Below are 18,311 nucleotides of genomic sequence, written 5' to 3'. Positions count from 1 at the left end.
TTGAGCAGGTAAGGTTGGATGTCATTTCTGGTTACCATCAGTTGTCTTTTTGGGAATTGAACCACAAAATGGTGCTTACAAGTCCTAAACCACTAGGCCGTATCTACTCTCTTGATGTGGCTAAGCCTGGTTCATTGTACATTTTGTAGCTGTACCACATTAAACAAGAGTGGGGAAAACATTCCCATTTGTGCTGCGAGTCTGTAACACCGATGTGAGCAAACCGACTCAATGCACGAGTCATAGCGAGTTGAAAGAAAGTGAAGGCTTAAGATTCAAGTGTAATACTGAGTGTATTCCAAACCAAGATGTTTAGAACAAATGGTAGAACCGGCCTGGCCGACATTTACATAATAATCAAAATATTAAGGAGATGCTAAAGCTGAGAAAAAAACAAAAACATTTTATATCACAATATTGGAATATGAGACTAAATAATAAATTAGGGCATTAGTTAATGATTCCGCTGAAAACTTGAGCTCAGGGAAGCAAAAATTGACGACTCAAAATACGTGGATAGCAGTTTGCAACAAGTAATACTCAGTCTACGAGCTGTACACATTCTATGAGTGGTACGGAGAACGGCTCTCAGATATAGGTGCTAAACGTTTACAGCAAAATACAGCTGAGGATTTGATCCCATTGAAGAATAGCCTCTGCTCCGCGTGTATACATTATGAATATGAGCGAGGTTGACTAGAGCGAAGAATCAGTCAACAAGCAACAAACACTAAGTCTATATACATCTAAACATAATACTTTAGAGAACGTTTAGAGTGTGTCCTTCACTATAGATACGGGTGGCTTCATAAACGTACCCGCATATAAAGACTTAATTTTGATTGGAACAAAACAATGACTATCGGAAGTACTGAGTAACTGCTCGAAGGGCGTAGAGAAGTTCCGACTGCATGCGTGCCTCCAGAAGGATTATACTGACGTGGATCTGCAACACAAACGATATACATGCAAGTCTCATGACCATACACTTGACACAAGAGAGCATATTTAGTTGGGTAGCTTGTGTTAATAAGGGCAAGTTATACTTTCATTCTAATCCCAAATAGAATGATTATAAGAATATAGTTTATAGGCTCACAGTAACATACGGCATAACAAACAGTCTGGTACTTTTAACGTTTGGAATAAAAGAAAGGATAACTCCAAATATCGTGTGGTACCATTTATTTTTGTATGTTATCAGCTTCAAATTTATCTGAATGTTTGTCCAAGCAAGTAACCTAGAGCAGTCTTTGATCAAGTGTTCGGTCAACAGGTCAAGGTTTACTAAAAATTTACAAATAATAACTGTCTCTTGTTTCCTAATTAGAGCATTGAGAGGAGAAACAAACTCCACCATGAACAACAAAGAGATGAGATAGTAGAATGCACACAAACTAATTAAGCAGTTGAAGGGTTTAAAACTATTGGGCCAATCGTAATAGAGCCAATCGAGCATCGACTTCCTTACCACAACGATTTAATAATAATTCTCAACAAACCTAAGCACTTAATACTTTTCCTAGTACAGTATAAATATCTAAAAAAAATTTTTTATTTATCACTATAGCTATTATCTATAGACAGTGCCTAGTTAAAAACGCATTGTCTAATTTCAGTTATGACAAATGAGAGCGCTAGCATCAGTGAAAACATGACCTACATCATCACAGGCTATAAATCCGTTTGAACATTGACCTTGAAAACATCAAATCTTTTAATTGCAAGCGAGACCAAATACAGATCTTGTTATTTGATATAGTAGATGCCGCAAGTAGACAGAAGAACACCAACTCGCTGAATAGCAACTATAGAAAGACTTCAAAGTCAATACTTGACTCCTAAAGTATCGCTCAGCAAAGCAGTTGGTCTAAACTGCTGGTTTGTTTGGTTAGAGCAACTCAGAAATAATGTTTCAACGAGCATATAAATTCTCCGAACCAATAAGATGGATCGTAATGATAGACTTAGGAAGCAGCCCAAGCCTGACTGCCTTTAGTAATAAATAATTTGTGGATACAACAGAGTTTAACAACTTATTACAGCCATTGCTTAGCGGCAATATCTGTAGAAAACAACTTGTTTATTACAAATACCTAAAACCTCTGCGTGTTAGCTAATGCTTTATTTAACTGTATTGACCATATGACATGTGGTTATCAGTGCTTATGGCAGCATCTGCAAACGGAAATTCACCAGCGGGCGCCAACGTAGAAAAATACTCAATTCTCACCTTTTCTGAATATGCAAATCCTTTCATGATTCCTTCAAAGTGTTTTTTACTGGCGGCGCTCGGTGCTGCGTGTTATCTAATGTTTTATTAAACTGTGTTGGCCATATGACATGTGGTTATCAGCGCTTACGGCAGCATCCGCAAAAGGAGGTGCAAAGGGAGGTTCGGCAGCGAGCATAAATGTAGAGAAATCCTCAATTCTTACCTTTTCTGAGTATGTGAATCCTTTCATGATTCCTTCAAAGTGTTTTTTACTGACGCGCTCGGGATAGCATGTCATGAGTTTTATGAAGCTCTTGAAACCCATGTCTAACAAAGAGTTCACTCTTCCATAGTCGTAATCATCATGCCTAATACCCATGATGCAGTGTATATAATTCCAAATGCCCGTTCGAAAGTCTTGAGTGTTGACATTGGTATATTTCTCGCCGATTCTATGAACAGAACAATAAGGCAAGATATTAGAGTGCCAAAAAGGACCTTGAATGACATTGGCTGCTGATACCCTATTACCCCCTGTCTTTATCACACGAGATCAACAACTAGGCATTCGACCTAGTCAATAACAAAGCTAAATTGGGACTAGCTCAAAATGTACAGCTGTATCAGGTTTTGTAGCCTGCAATGATCATTATGGCATATCATCTTAGCTACCCTGCAAAAATAGCATCTCTAAATACTGAACAGAGATAAACAACTATAAAATGTACTACTTTTGACCCCATATGACCTAACAAGTATATATGTAATGCATCTCAATGGCCAGTCAGTAGGCGTCTGGTCCGATAAGGAAATTGTTGAGTGTAACAACTCGGACATGACAAGGGTGAGCAGGTGGTATGACACTAAGTCTACCTTAGTGCGTCAAACCAGTGAGAGAACGCTTGATAGCTACAAATATATTTTAAGGAAAAGATTCTGCAATGTTATTAAAAACTCCGTTATCATAAACTCGATCACCAATACTGGTTTCCTCAAGAAGACAAGCTACAGTTGACCAACCAACATTATCCGACCAAAACAAAGCCATGCACAGCCCGTCTCTGTTCCCGAGCACAATCAGTTCCAAAGGGCTGTTCAGAAAGTTGCCAAAAATCCGAAACAAGTTTTTTCATTCCAGGATTAAATGGTACTTTTATATATTCCCATAATAAACAAGCTTAGCGCATAAAAAAAAGAAAATGTTTGCCAAGCTATGCAGGTGCCATCACAATCAGCTGTTAGTCAAGAACGTCCTAGAGACAGCCATCTTGCTGTTAGTTCTTTTTAAATTAGCTCTCAATCTCAAACAAGGGTAGACACCGATGGTCAATGGAAATTTGTTAATAATAACCATAGTGCATCTAAATGATAGACCTCAATACCTAAAACATTGAATAAAAGACTACTGCAACCAAGTTGCAGTGTCGAGATAAGAGCTTATATTAGCAGGGATGATAGAGACTACACGCGTGTGATGATTATATAATGTAAGAAGGGCCCTTCTCTGACACTTGAGTCATAATAGGTTGGAGAAAACTATGTGGTCTTCTGTACGTCAACCACAGGAGCAAGTCCAATCTGTTTATGGGACGAGATAGCTGGTCTGATTGCTGTGGTTGACACAGGTTAGGAGTATAAAGTTGGCAAGGGGCAATGCCAAAGAGAAAAAAGACTGCTGCAGACATGTGCTACGAAAAAAGGAGTACAACAAAAAGGAAGTGACCCAGGGAAAAATCCTTAATCCATTCTGGGGTGGGCGTCGTAAGGTGAAATGGCTGCATGGTGGGTCTCTTAACATCGATGCTTTCTAACAATTTTGTCTTGGAGAAAGATTTATACAAAAGTCTGTTTCTGACGACTGCTTAAAATATTTATGAAATGACCCTCGTGTTGTCATTAACACTGTCCAATGAGATGAATGTCAAGAAGTTTTTCTGAGTGTTTCTGTGCATTAAAACTAGAAGAGTTTTCAAACCATCCAATAGCTTTTTTATTTCTGCCGATAAAATTTGTTAAACCTCTCCCTTCTTTGAATTTATTATTTTCACCTCCGTTTCCGTAGTAACCATCTTTTCGCTTTCTCTTTACAATCACCAGCGACTTTAGGACCCATGGTTAATGAATAAATGCTTTATATAAGCGCGAAAAGAACAATGTAAATATGTTATCATAAACTTTTACACGAGATAAACATGATGCAACATTCCCCGATTTTTCACTTAGCTAGCAGTAAACAACGGATAGCGTCTCCGATCCCTCTCAGACATTGTGGGAAGATTCCGACCTATAATGCATCGGCATCTTAGTAATTTTTGCTACACCTAAAGGTAGGGAAATATTGGAACCAGATGCCGGAAAAACACTTGATTCTGCATGGTAATCTGAAAAACTGTATCCTAGGGCTGCTGTATCCAGGGTTATTGTACAAACAAAAAAAGAGTGAATTGCTAGAAAAAGGAATACAACCATAAAAAAGGTATGCTTCGTGAACGAACTGTATGCTTTCACAGAGAAGAGCGTATAACCAAATAAGACCATGCCCAAGAGAAGGGCAATGTCAAGGACAATAGTAATAAACAATTATGTAAGGAATAGAAATTACGCAGAAGACACTTACGTGAAGTAGGTCAGCTGTTGAGCTGTTCTGAACTTCTCATCCAGCAGATCACCCATATCTGGATAAAGTCGGTTAGCCATGCTGTAACCATTAGACTCCCAGTTATAGTCACTCGCTCTGAACGTAGGAGTACTTTCCTTAAACTTATTGAAATCTGCGTATACAAAGTCTGTTTTTTCTACCAGATGATTCATAGAGCTTCTAAGACAGCGGTCAGGGACACGCGGGCTGCCACCAGCGCTGCCAGCCTTGCCAGTTTCCGCTGTCGCTGAGTCTGAAACAAGAGAGCGCAAAATACACTTTTCAGTCTAGAATTAAGAAGATAGCTGTACAATCGTTACCATATTTCTGAATCTAGAATTTCCACACGACACAAGATTGATACAGGCAACTGGCTCTTTTACGGTAGTGAATCCACGCCATATGCATGAGAGATTCTATATAAGTGAAAATCACAAAAGCAATACTAGAAACTTGTTAATATAATTTATTTGTTCAACTTATCCAAACGATGTAGTGGTGCCGGGAGGAAACCCTGGCAATTCGTTTTACTGGAATACATAAAATATATTGTTATACAGAAAACATGAGTTTTGGAGTCCTAAAAGAAAGTGCCTGACAAAGAGAAACCTAAGCGCTCAATAAAACTCACAACATCGCAAAAAAAGTGATCAGCATTAAAATTGGATTCAGATCCGCTTCAACATTGTCTTATCTAAAACAAATAGTACTGCATGGGGACACCACGCCTCCTACACAATAGAGTCCGACCGAATTACTTAAAACCACAAACGACAAGCCTTTCTTCTGGCTAATTTGCATAACTAGCCATGCCTGTTAGCGGTAAACATAACTGTACCGAGCCTCGGGTGCCTCGAACCTGTACTTATGAGTGAGCAAAACAATTCTATCAGCATAAACAACTGCTCATTACCACTGAACAGGATGTGCAGGACGATAGCCAAATGCAAGCTATGGTCAGTGCGAAAATGGGTGTCAATACAGGGTGCATATGCACCAAATCACCATGGATATATATATATATATATAGAAAATATCAACACCGTGCTGAGCACCGATGATAACGAGGAACCACCTCGTCAGCAGCGAAATATGCCCATGCTCTCATCGGTATATTGCAAAATTTAAAAGAGAAAAATAATAATAGATTGACAGTAAGGTAGGTAATTTAGAGTTGAATTGAAAAGAGAAAAATAATAATACATTGACAGTAAGGTAGGTAATTTAGAGTTGAATTAAAAAGAAAAATAATAATACATTGACAGTAAGGTAGGTAATTTAGAGTTGAATTAAAAAGCCCTCGATTCCTGAATTTAAACCGGTGAGAAGTAACACGCAATGGCAGATATTGTCAACAGAATTCATTATAAATTAACCAAATCCATGTTTTTGTCATGAAATTAATTACTAGTGAGCCAACTTTCAGAAATGTAATCTTTCAAACAACAATCCACATCTACTAGTTATTTCATTCGAGTAGAAATAGATCGTAAGGACAAAACGAGTACAACGCGTCATTTCCTGTTGATATGTGTTCCTGTTGATATGTGTAAGTTTTTTCATAGTGAATACAAAACCACAAAGTTGCTCAATAGAATAGAACCTTAATATGCGGTTCTGACACAGGATTGCATTACAAAAGCTGCTACAAAATTGAGCGCAAGAACTCGAGCTATCTCAAAAGCTAGCTAAGAACCCAAGCTATAACGAAGACTGTCATAAACAAAGGCTATGGGAGCAGATCGAAGCGAGGCGTGCTACATTGATAGATAGCCACAGAGCCGGAATCAACCACAATTGTTGTTTTGCAACTTGTTTTCCAGATTGGCCAGGCGAATAAAGGTGAGCAAATATTTGAAGTATAACTTTATAGTACAAAACAACAGGGCCCAAGCCACGCCACTGGTGGCAAACAGATGGCCCGAATGTATGTTCTACATCCTGTTTGCACAGCGGGTACGAGCAAGGGTCAAGCCCTGTTTACTGGGTTGAGAACAATCACTAGCTGACAGATTGTACTTTCGAGACATTAGAAATGCGACGACGATTGGACATCGCGGTACCACAACTTACTGCCCACCATCAGTTTCCTTGTGAGTGCAGACCAGTGAGAATTCCTCGGCCAGCTGGATGCAGTTGGGAAGAATAGCGGCTTGTTGACTAACGACTGGCCAGTCAAAACCAAAATAACATAATCTGTGGCTTCAAGTGCCCGCAATCCATGGCTAGTACAGGCTACACCTCAATAACGGTAATTGACTCGAATTCATAAATTCTATCACTAGCTCTATTATGGTACGTACATTCATTCGCCTGCGACTCTATGGTCTCAAACCGCCTCTTTCCTTCTTCTTCAGAATATTCTTCAGCCTCATCTTTGAGAGTCCTCAGTCTGAGCAGAAGGCTGTCCACTGCGGCCTGTTCACACTGCAGGTGAAAACCAACATTTAGTGAGCCATGACCAGAGGCTATTACGTGGCTACAATTCTGTCTACAATCCGTTAAAAAACTTCCTGTCCTAACAGTATCAATATAATATCATTGCCACCAATTCAGGTTGGATGAGAGTTTTTACTAATAGGCATATGGTAAGACTGGAGATGAAGACATCTAGACTGACTGCCCAGAGCACTAGTAACAAGGGTTCCTATCAATATTCTCCTAGCGAATTCGTGTACCTGATTTACTGCAAATAAAACAGACTATATTTATTAGATTATATCAACATTGCTCACATTCAGGCTGTCAGCCTCGCCATCGCTACTGCTTTCTTCATCGGAGTGAAGGAGTCGTCCGGCGCTATCGTCCAATTCAAAGTTGATCCCACAACCAAAGATGGCGCTGCAGAGGGAATGGAAATGAGCGAGAAGCACGATTGCATGAGTGAGCTCGGAGAGTGACCAGCTGTTGCTGCCGTGACAGAGCCTCTGCAAGAATGGATAACTTGCTAACACTCACCAAATTGGCCACAGAAACCACACACGAGTGTTTGAACTACGTGACAACTGCAAGTTACTGTCACTGCAAGTTACTGTCACTGCAAGTTACTGTCACTGCAAGTTACTGTCACTGCAAGTTACTGTCACTGCAAGTTACGACGAGAGAGGTATGTTAACCATCATCCTCCTCCCGAGTCGATAAGGATGTAACATCGATACAGTTTGCAAAGCTAATGCTTGCCTCTCCCTAAACAAAGAGGTGGGCCATCTCCCAGCCGCTATCTAGTACCCTAGAATACCTTACAATGTTTTCACGCTCCAGTAAATTTGAAATTTTCATCTCTACCTTTATTGTATCACTAGTCACCATCCAAGGCCTGTGCGCCAGCAATCGATTTATCTCCTGCAGTTTTCTGAGTTTTACCGGAACATTCTCTAACCGATCCAGCCATGTTCTATCACCATCGGCTTGTAAAAACTCGGCAGTGTGAAGGTGAACTAGATAGGTGCATTGATGTCTGGCGGCAGCCTACAATGTTAATAATACGTGTAGCCCTGCTCATAACGTGCACATCGCATCACGTAGACATCACGTAGCATCACTGAGATGTAGGTATATTTAGGAATTAAGTGATTGCGACGATACAGCTTAGTTTTTTCTGAGTCAGTATTTCCCTCTGAGCTGAATAGATTTGATCAGGCCATAGCATCGGCCCAGGCACCATTGCAGGCACTCAAGCAGTAAATTAGATAAAACAGCCAACTAAGCACGCGCTGCAGAATAGAAAGAATCCTAGTCTTTGAAATGGAAAAGTTCCATAAGAAAAATACGACAAGCTATCAAATTAGGGAATAGAATAATCATTACACGAGTTATTAATAGATACCTCTATCAAATATAACAAAATCCTAATTTTATTATGACTTACTATTATCGCGATGTAATGCCTATGGGAGTAGGGAAGTGGACCATCCGCCCGCAGTAGCTTGTTCTGTGTTCGGAGAAAGCAGGCTAAATATTGTGGATGGAAACCCATAATTTGTGTCAAATGGTCCAATCTATTGTTCTGTCTGTATGCTTCGATGAATAGCGCCTTTGTCTAAAACAGAAAATAAATTTTTTATTGTATGTAAGGATCTAATGTAATACAATCATGCCTCAAACACCGAGCAAGAATTATTTGCGGTGGCTAATAGGTATTCTATTCAGCTCAAACAGGTATACAGCTATCGGCACTGAAGCTGACCACAAAGTGCCTGAACATGTTCAACAAATCGGCCCACTGTTCAGACTTGCCTGGCATAATTACCCCATCAGACAACAAGTCAACCTTTAAGTTTGTGATCAAGACAAAACAGACAAGACCATGAGTGATGTGCTTCGTTAGAAATGAACATGCCGACTAGGCCATGTAAAAATCTACAATGGACTACCTGCAATATATATATACATGCAATATACATGTATATATATTGCTTAATGGACAATATAGTTGTAATGATTGATAGTTTTGGGATAAATTTTTGTTTTACTTTTTTTTTATAATTTCATAATTTCAGCTATTTCATAATTTTCAAATTTTTTACAAAACACTAAATCAACTACAGTAAGTGCACACTAAACAGCCTATTACACAAAACTCATTGAATTCTTCAAGTTGAGAGGAAGTAATTAAAATGGGAAAAAGAGAAATTGCCAAAAGGCATGCTAGGATACGGAATTGCAACCACAGAGCATTGAGTGAAGGTGGAACACAATAGGTTGTCAGATCAGACCACTCATCATCCTTGATTACATATTACGCATACAGATTACAGGGTTAATCCCAGCAACCAGGCTAAAAATAGCACGGCATAGCTGGAGCGCAACGTTTCAGTAAGTGTCAGGAGACTAGAGATAAAAATAAAAGTTCATTCAACTGAGCAAGTACCAATGTAGCAGCTGGGATAAAATGGATTAACCAAGATCAATTTGAAAAATTACCACACACCATGTAAGCCTTTGGATTCAATATGGCAGCTGAAAAAAAGGAGATCTAAGCTGACCTTGAGTAATACCACCTTTATAATTTAAGCAACAAGACTACCTCATCAATGATAGCAAGCCTAGGGATAGTGAGGCTAAATAAACAAATGGTTATGAATTTCACTTCTTAGTAACTAGTTGCTATAAGTCAGGGCATATGGGTATGACAAATCCGTGTGTTTGATTTGTAAGTTATTGAACATTTTTTTCTTTGTATGCATGTCTTCAAGTATAAAATTTAAAATAAATATGGCATAATTACATCCAGTCCGCATTCTCCAAATTATCAAAATAATACCCAATGAACTAGATATCTACACTTACAATGACTTTCAAAGATTAAAACGCAAGCCTGCAAGGGATTAAATATAAGTATTTGTCATTTCTAAGCACCAACCATCGACTTGCAAACTTTATAATTGCAAGTGAAACAAGTTAGTCCAAAATCAAACCAAAACAATTAGCTACAAACATGCCTGTGACGAGAACCGACGTTGAAAAAGAAATCATAAAAATTGTGATACATAAAGACTGAGCTACGCAATTCATTATTAGTCCAAAAGCAAAACTGCTCACCGATTGCTGCAACTGTGTGAATGGTTCTGTGCGCACCATCAACATGCTAGTAAAGTGGACGTTTATCACAGTAATGTTAATTTGTTCGCTCGCTGTCAATAACTGATGATGAGCCTTCAGCGTCACTGAATATTATATGTGAGGCGTCAAGTCACCAGTGAAGCTTCATATAAACAAGAGGTCTTTGTGCGAGATCTGCGGTCTCAATAGAATAGATCAATTTGCTTGTCGACGCCGAGCTACTGGAACAGCTGATTTGCTAGCCTGTGAGCGAAGAGGAACCGGCTTCTCAATATATTGCGTGGAACTGCTTGATAATTCGTCTACACGCCACATTAGTCTAATCACAAATCCAATCAACTGAGCCATGGCATCAGCTGATTACAATGGTCATACTGTAGAATACCGCGTGTTTGTATCACATCGCTTAGTCATCAAGTGCAAACGCGAATGCTACGTGATATACAGAGAGAGGCATGTATAATGTACTGAAGTTGTTATTGCCGGAACAGCTTGTGCATCATGAAGCCAGCAACGTCCTGTCCTAGTCGTATTTTCAAACAAAATATTATGAAAAGAAAGTTCTATGTAAAAACCTCGTTATCAAAGTTAAATAATTTTTCAATTTCCTAAACATCGACCTATCAACAAGATAAAAATCAGAGTACAGTAAATCTACTGACATATTTGAAACACTGAGCTTATATTTTGTTCATACCCTTTCCATGAGTACAGCATTCAAATAGTTATGTTACAAACTTTGACTAACTAATAACAGATTTACATTTAATTCAACACACCGACTTGCCTTGCAAAGGTAGTGAGGTTTTACAAAATGCTCGCCATTCTACCTTGGCGCTTAGCTGTATTATTTGTATATTACACAATATAGAAACACAAACTCGTAGTTAGTTGCTAACAATGTAAGCAAATCAGAATAAATATTGCTGTAATATTGAGACCATACATCTTCAGACAGTTGCGCGTGTAACAAAGCAGTGAATTTTCGACGCCGAACTACCAATGAGTCAACGTAGTTGTTGGATTCAAAACATTTCGGCTTTCTACAGTAGATGTACAATGAAAAGGATAACCCTTATTCTCAAACATCACAGCAACCGAACTATATATAGCACAGAGGAACTCCTTTGTTGATGGGAATGGCCTTAGATCCTAGACCGTAAAGAAACTTTCTCAGAATAGTACAAATGAAAGGCCTGGTAAAATAGGGTGTAAGCAGCATCAAGTCAGGCACCCTCGACATTTCCTTTGTTACCTGCTTAGCCAAGGCAAACAGAGCTAGAAAAACAAAACAGATTGGCAAGGGTGCTTCTCAGCAAGGCATCATTGTCCTGGAAATATCAACAGCAGCTCAGAGGGAGTGGTTTGCAGCAAAACACTCAAACTACATGTAGATAATAACGCAATGATGCGTCAGTTAGGCGCTCTGCACTAACTGGCCACAACCATACTGAGTGATAGGAAATATTCCACGAAGCAACGAGATATTGCCATGGTTACCGGTTTTTTATCTGCTTCTTTGCATTCAAGAGAAAAAGGGAACACGGTGACATGCTGGCAATCGATCTCGCATTACTTCCCTCGTCACGATGACAAGATGAAATCTATGGCACTTTAAAAATGCCATCCTATGAAGTACACCGAGGATATAAAAACAAACATATTTATCTTCTCCATGAGAACTACTTTTGTTCATGACACAATTTATAATAGCTGTTATGGGGAGTTGAATATTAGTAAGCCATATGTTCTGGAACTATTCTGGCCGGTCTTCTTTCCAAAATTTATAGACTAATACAGAATGTATGCGTGAGTCTAGACCTCGAGGAATACGGCACTCAATTGGCAAGCAAATATACTCGGCAAAGATAAACAATAATTACTTACTCAGGTTGGAGATAGAATGACAGGAAAATAATCGGATAGATAATTTATATCTTGCATAAGAAATATTGAAAGATCAATTTTACAAGCCAAACGCTATAATAGTGACTCGCGATTCCAGCTGACGGTTAATCGTATGTCAAATATAGCCTGTGTTCCACAAGTGTATACATTCTAGCTCCCTGTGATTGTGATCATGCTTTTCATATCAAAATTTTGGAATGATGATATTTTGATTGCAGTTTCCACGAGAATAGCATAAAAAGCATTAAGTAAAGAAAGCCAGATTAACTCTGATACCCAAATCCTATTTATTTTGATAAATAAAGGCTTTAACATTGGGATAACACTAGCCCATGGAAATGCCCTAGGAGTCAAAATGGGTGATGTTTGTCAATCACATTTCAACAACTAGTTAGCCAGCTATAATATCAAACTAACTCGCACAGCAAAATATTTCATCAGTAGGAGGAAATATTGCTCATAGCTGTAACATGATAATGTATAACAGAATGAAATGCTTACATGAATAACATCTTGAAGTTTGCTCTGTCATTTTTAATGAATGTAGCAAGATCTTTTCATCAAAAGCATACAAGTGACCACATTTGTTCATATTACAGCTGGCTAATGCAATCGATCAACCATATGTAACAATTCAGTTGGGCCTATCTCAGCTTGAAAACCCTACTGTATGAGAATCCATTATCAACGACCAAAATTTGATAGATCTTTATAAAATGCAAAGTTGTTAGTTATATTCATCATTACTTCGACGCTTTAATCAAAATTCATGATGTCTCATTCTATACAGTGATGAATGTTAATGTAATAACTGAAGGGTTGAACAAAACTTTATCAAGGTCGACAGTGTAGATAACTCATTGCGGAAATTTACCGTAAAACCTCTTATTGAACGCCACCTCTATTTGACCGCCACTTTGACATTCTTTGATCTTTACGAACCCATAATAGCAAGCGATTACTAGATAAATGTCCACAAAACAGTACTAATAATGACTCGGTTATATCAATATCAATCAACTCTATCGTTGTTTTTGTTCATATCGATGTCCGTTTTCCAACTTCATAGCTTTTCAATTTTTTTTATTAAAAATTTGAAAGCAACGCCTTAGAAATAATTAAAAACTGTATCAGACTAATAGTAGTTCCTCCTTCGACGTGGCCTTGATACTTCGACGCACATGAAAAACAGTTTACATTTACGATAGTATTTGAATGACTAGTTGTAGGCTAAATGTTGTCTTTAGCGCCCATCTGGCTAAAAGTTTATCGCTATTTGTGGGCAACGCGTAAGTTTTGCTCAGCTAAAAAAATGGTTTGGACGCTAATACCGACTAGTTATGCAATGCAGAGGATGAGTTGAGGTCAGAAGACATTGTGCAAGGTATTGATCAACCAGAAGATGTTAGCTCCATCAAATGCAACAATGAGAACACATGACTGGCCGAGCAAATGATGCAAATATTTGTTTCAAAATTGTTAATTTCTGTTTCTGCGGGTATTATAAGCATGGTTCATTTATGTCACTTGTTAATGAATATATATTTGTAGCATTTGATTGATTATCATTATACAACTTATAAATTTGCAGATTTATAGCATATTATTTGATAGCATCGTTGCGGTTATTTTAACTCGGTATACAATGGATTGATGCTCCTAACTCCTCTTCTATTGCACATAACAAGCTAGTTTTGGCTGCAAACTAGCAAACATACCAATAAGTACAAAGAGCTTTTATGTAACATTGTTAAATATAGTTGTAACAAAAAGCTTTCGAATTTAGAATAAAATAAAAAATTAAAAGCTCCAACAAAGTCCAAAGCGGGGTACGGGCTATAATATCATCGCAAGTTAATTGAAAGCAATAGATATACACTGGTAGAGATATTTCTCGGCTTCTCAATGTATATTTATTTGAGATCTTTGACAAGTTCGAGGTAAGTTAGCAGATTTATTGTATCCAAAAGGGTTAATGTCACTGCGCCCAAAGGAGAGTCCAGAATATAAAAAACATTCGTTTCGCCGTGAAAAGGTTAAATTTAGCTTCCCAAAATTCTGACGAGCTATACATCATCCTCTATTTGAACACCATCTCCATTCGACCGCCACTATATTGAAAGGGTTGCAAAATAGATCGCCATGGCGTTTGAATAGAGGTTTTACGGTAATGCTTTCATTTTGCTTCGACATGTTTTTCAAGTTTACCAAATAATTTTATTACAGAAAAAATCTCATGCGATCATACATCATCCACAATACTCACTACTTTGCGATGCTATGAGCTGATCCTTCAAGGCAGTTTTTCTATGAAAAATATTTGTTCAAAAAAACATGGCAAAAACTTCATCGTACTAAAAATGCATTGATCAACTATTTATCGATCTTTGCAGATCCGATGTCAGCCGGTGGCTATATTTTTCAACCTATCAACTTTTTGTCGACCAAAATTGCAGCATGAATGAACATAGCTCATAAATATTAATCATTTCACTCCTGATTCTGACTATTTCGGGAGAAGTTGTGTTCACTTGGACCTGAGCCTAACTATATCGAGACACAAGTTGAGTAACTTTATTGATACTCCTTTTACGAATATCGTTTTCTGAAGCTTTATTCCGAAAGATAACAGTCTGATGTTCATTTTGATACCAGAATTGTGGTTGCATAAAAACATTTTACTAGGCAAATCCCGTGTTAGATTTCAACTTCTTCAACTCTGGAGGTCGCCATTTTGAATACGTTTACCGAAAGCCGTTGCTAGATTTCTGAGCCAACGAACAGAGTTATAAGTTCAGGTACTGCAGTTTAATGTACTACAACAGAATTATTGAATTATAATTTTTACTTTTTTGAATTTTTGATTTTTACTTCAAAATTGTTTTTTGCTGGTTAATCTGTTTACAATTTCAGTAGATACAAATGACATAGTAAATGCATTTACTTCTGGTTATTGTTGTGAAAGAAGTTTGGAAGCAAGAAAATTATGCCGTTTTTATATAATAATTTTTATTATCGTTATGCTGCTACTTGTAGGTGATTGTGGAAATGTAAATGATGATTCTTTTACTAGTGGCAATGAGGATATGCCCAGAGCGTCCACATCTGTCAGTGTTTATCAACAATAGATAGTTATAGTTTATGAACATTTATTTTATACGTTTTTGAATAAACATTCTTTTTATACTTATTTTGATACACGATCTTTTTACTAATTTTCATGCATTTCTAGGTGATATCAGTTTTGTACTCAAGTTGTTTGCATATTGTGTGTCTTATTATCATAATTGCAATAATGGTTGTTTGCAGTCATTAGAATATAAATTTTGCTTATATAGAATGTAATTATGATATAAAGACATAATAAACCAATCAGTTAAACTATGGATCGGAAGCTTTATTATGCCATGATATTGCAAATAGGCCGATATCCTCAGTTCTATTGGTTAGAACTCCAAAAGATTTATTTGCAAACTGCTCCTAACACACTTTCCTGTCATTCTAATATGTTATTGAAGTGTTATTGAAGTGTTATCAAGCAAGAAATTGACTGCAGTAAGTAACCAACCAAAACATAGCAACCAAGCATAGACTTTTCATTTCCAGAACGTATATCGATTTGAATCTCATCAATAACATCTTATGTAAGTTAACCAGATGTGCATATATTGGTATCAAATTCTAGCTAAAAATGTTACCAACAGTTGCAAACATACTTTAAATTATTTTGAGAGCAACATTATTTAGGCCCAATCTAATCCAAAACACTTTATTAAATAATGAGTGTGAAAAATTAATTATGCCTGACAGGCTGTCAACTGGAAAATAACTAGAACCGAATTGGTTAAAGCTACCAGTTACCTTTTATACTTGTCAGCAGCATCAGCTTTGCCTTTCAAACTTTCTTACCAATCCTTCGTTTTTTTCGTGATTTCATTTTATCGTTGTCGGCCATCTTTATAGACAACTTTTATCGTTAAAAACACGAAGCTTTTGCGATGAATTTTTGAAAACGATGCTTTTGTTTGCAATTTGTTATTATTATATTAAAAGAACACCAAAAAATACTATAGAACAAAAAATAACGATCGTTTTCTACAAATATGGCGGCTTTTTCGTGAACGAGCGCGTGTGCAAACGGCTTGATGACGTAAAAAAACGATGGATTATGCAAGCAAATAAGCTATCGATTTATTAACTTTACATCTATGTAGCCAAAGTATAAAATAAAATATTGCAAATGCTGCAAAATTAAATGGACAGATGGTACAGATATTAGACTGATTGAATGAATTCAGACAGCGCGCAACGCATAGACTAGATGGCCAACAATGACAAGGTTCTTATCATATGTCAGTGGCCGCCAAAGGCACCAAGCAGCTTCGCACAATCTCAAAGCACCCTTCCGGACCTTGCAGGTTTCTACTGAGTTACAATGAACACAAAGGAGACGTGGTCAGTTGACACGAGACACGTGTGAGGCCATGTTTTACTCTCTATCTAGAGATTAGGCTGGTCAAAATATACTTTGACGTTGCGCAACAAGTGGGACCAGTGCATTGTATGTTTACAAGCATATCTCTCTTGAGCCGAGGGGTATTGATAGATAGCCAATATTCTGAGGCTACCTGCACAGTTAGCCTCGGCCAAGGGCTGCCTCCACAAGCTACTGATAGTGCTTCAAATTGTCAAACCATCGATTGCTAACTGGTAGAATTGATTCTTTAGAGAACTGGAGCTCGGGATAGCTAGGATTCCATTGAACAGGGTGTGGGAATCGAAGTCAACAAAAATAAACACAGCTGCAGTGATCACTACAGAAGCTATAAAAATATAAATGTAGGCCTATATATTTTTTGTTTTGAACACCATAAATTTGAATGTGTCACAGAATGATCTAATGTGAATAATATTCCGCAAATGCTCGCATAGGAGGATTAATCATCTGAATATATTAAATATTTTATTATATAAACTTTTATAGGCCTGCATACTTTTAAAGACAATAAATGGTTTTGTTTTCAAAAAATCTGTTACATAAATATTAGAAAAACTGATGTTGCCTATGACCAATGCTAACCAAAACTTCCATTCCATAAATATATAGTTTCATTTTTCAAATCACAAGTTGGGGAATTTATGGACCCCGGTCTATAACTTTGGTTGAGCTATGCTAATATTTACAGTCAAGTAACAAATACATGAATAAAACATAGAGTTATCATTCACATAGAAATGATAAACCAACATAATGGCAGACCTTGGTTACACGGTATGATAACGGAATAGACAAGGAACTATATCTGTAGACTATATCCTCTCTGCGACGAGGTCATTTAGCTATACTTCTACTGACCATGCCTGGGTATAGATCTAAACCTTGTTACGACCCGACCCGCACCACTGCGAGTGCTTTATGAGAACAAAAACTATGAAAAAAGACTTTCCAAAGACTTTCAACTTTCCACACACGAAAACAGGTGAATAAAAATGATCCACTGCTGTTCAAGTAAATAATGAGGCTTAGGTGAAATGTGTGAGTCACTTTTAGTGTGTAAGTAATTATAATTGGCAGGCCAGATTTTTATTCCCCTAAATACATTGTAAGAAAAATGATGCTTCATTGTTGCAGAAAGATCAAAGAAAGGCGTGTCAACCCATAATGTTACACATCTAGAAAAGAAATGGCTAGATATAACTTATTCACACCGCAAGTTTAAAACTTACGAGTGGCTCCTGCCAAAGAACTAATCAATGTGCTAATCAATATGTACTCTGTGCATAGAATCAATCACTCAACCAATCTCACTCAACTCCCTATTTACTTCCTACCTACTGATGCCCTACTTACTACCTACCTACCTACTGATGCCCTACTTACTACCTACCTACCTACTGATGCCCTACTTACTACCTACCTACGGCAGCCCTACTTACTACCTACCTACGGCAGCCCTACTTACTACCTACCTACCTACTGATGCCCTA

General features: G+C 37.6%; 1 protein-coding gene across 2 annotated transcripts in view; it reads right to left on the bottom strand.

Moving 5' to 3' along the window:
- Window positions 1-274: 274 nt before the first annotated feature.
- Window positions 275-18,311, bottom strand: part of LOC137403601 (sestrin-1-like) — a 48,892-nt gene continuing 30,855 nt past the window's right edge. For both annotated transcript variants that reach the window (XM_068089565.1, XM_068089566.1), the window contains 7 exons: window positions 8,722-8,892; window positions 8,139-8,321; window positions 7,589-7,780; window positions 7,157-7,280; window positions 4,833-5,106; window positions 2,439-2,667; window positions 275-946 (listed from right to left, as the gene is read on the bottom strand). In XM_068089565.1, the coding sequence (XP_067945666.1) occupies window positions 860-946; window positions 2,439-2,667; window positions 4,833-5,106; window positions 7,157-7,280; window positions 7,589-7,780; window positions 8,139-8,321; window positions 8,722-8,892 (1,260 nt within the window). In that variant the 3' untranslated portion in view covers window positions 275-859. The remainder of the gene's footprint in view (window positions 947-2,438; window positions 2,668-4,832; window positions 5,107-7,156; window positions 7,281-7,588; window positions 7,781-8,138; window positions 8,322-8,721; window positions 8,893-18,311) is intronic.

This window comes from Watersipora subatra, chromosome 9 (genome assembly GCF_963576615.1).
Source record: "Watersipora subatra chromosome 9, tzWatSuba1.1, whole genome shotgun sequence".
In the NCBI taxonomy this organism is placed as follows: domain Eukaryota; kingdom Metazoa; phylum Bryozoa; class Gymnolaemata; order Cheilostomatida; family Watersiporidae; genus Watersipora; species Watersipora subatra.
Note: the sequence above shows the minus strand (reverse complement) of the source record. Positions and strands in the feature narration are given on the sequence as shown.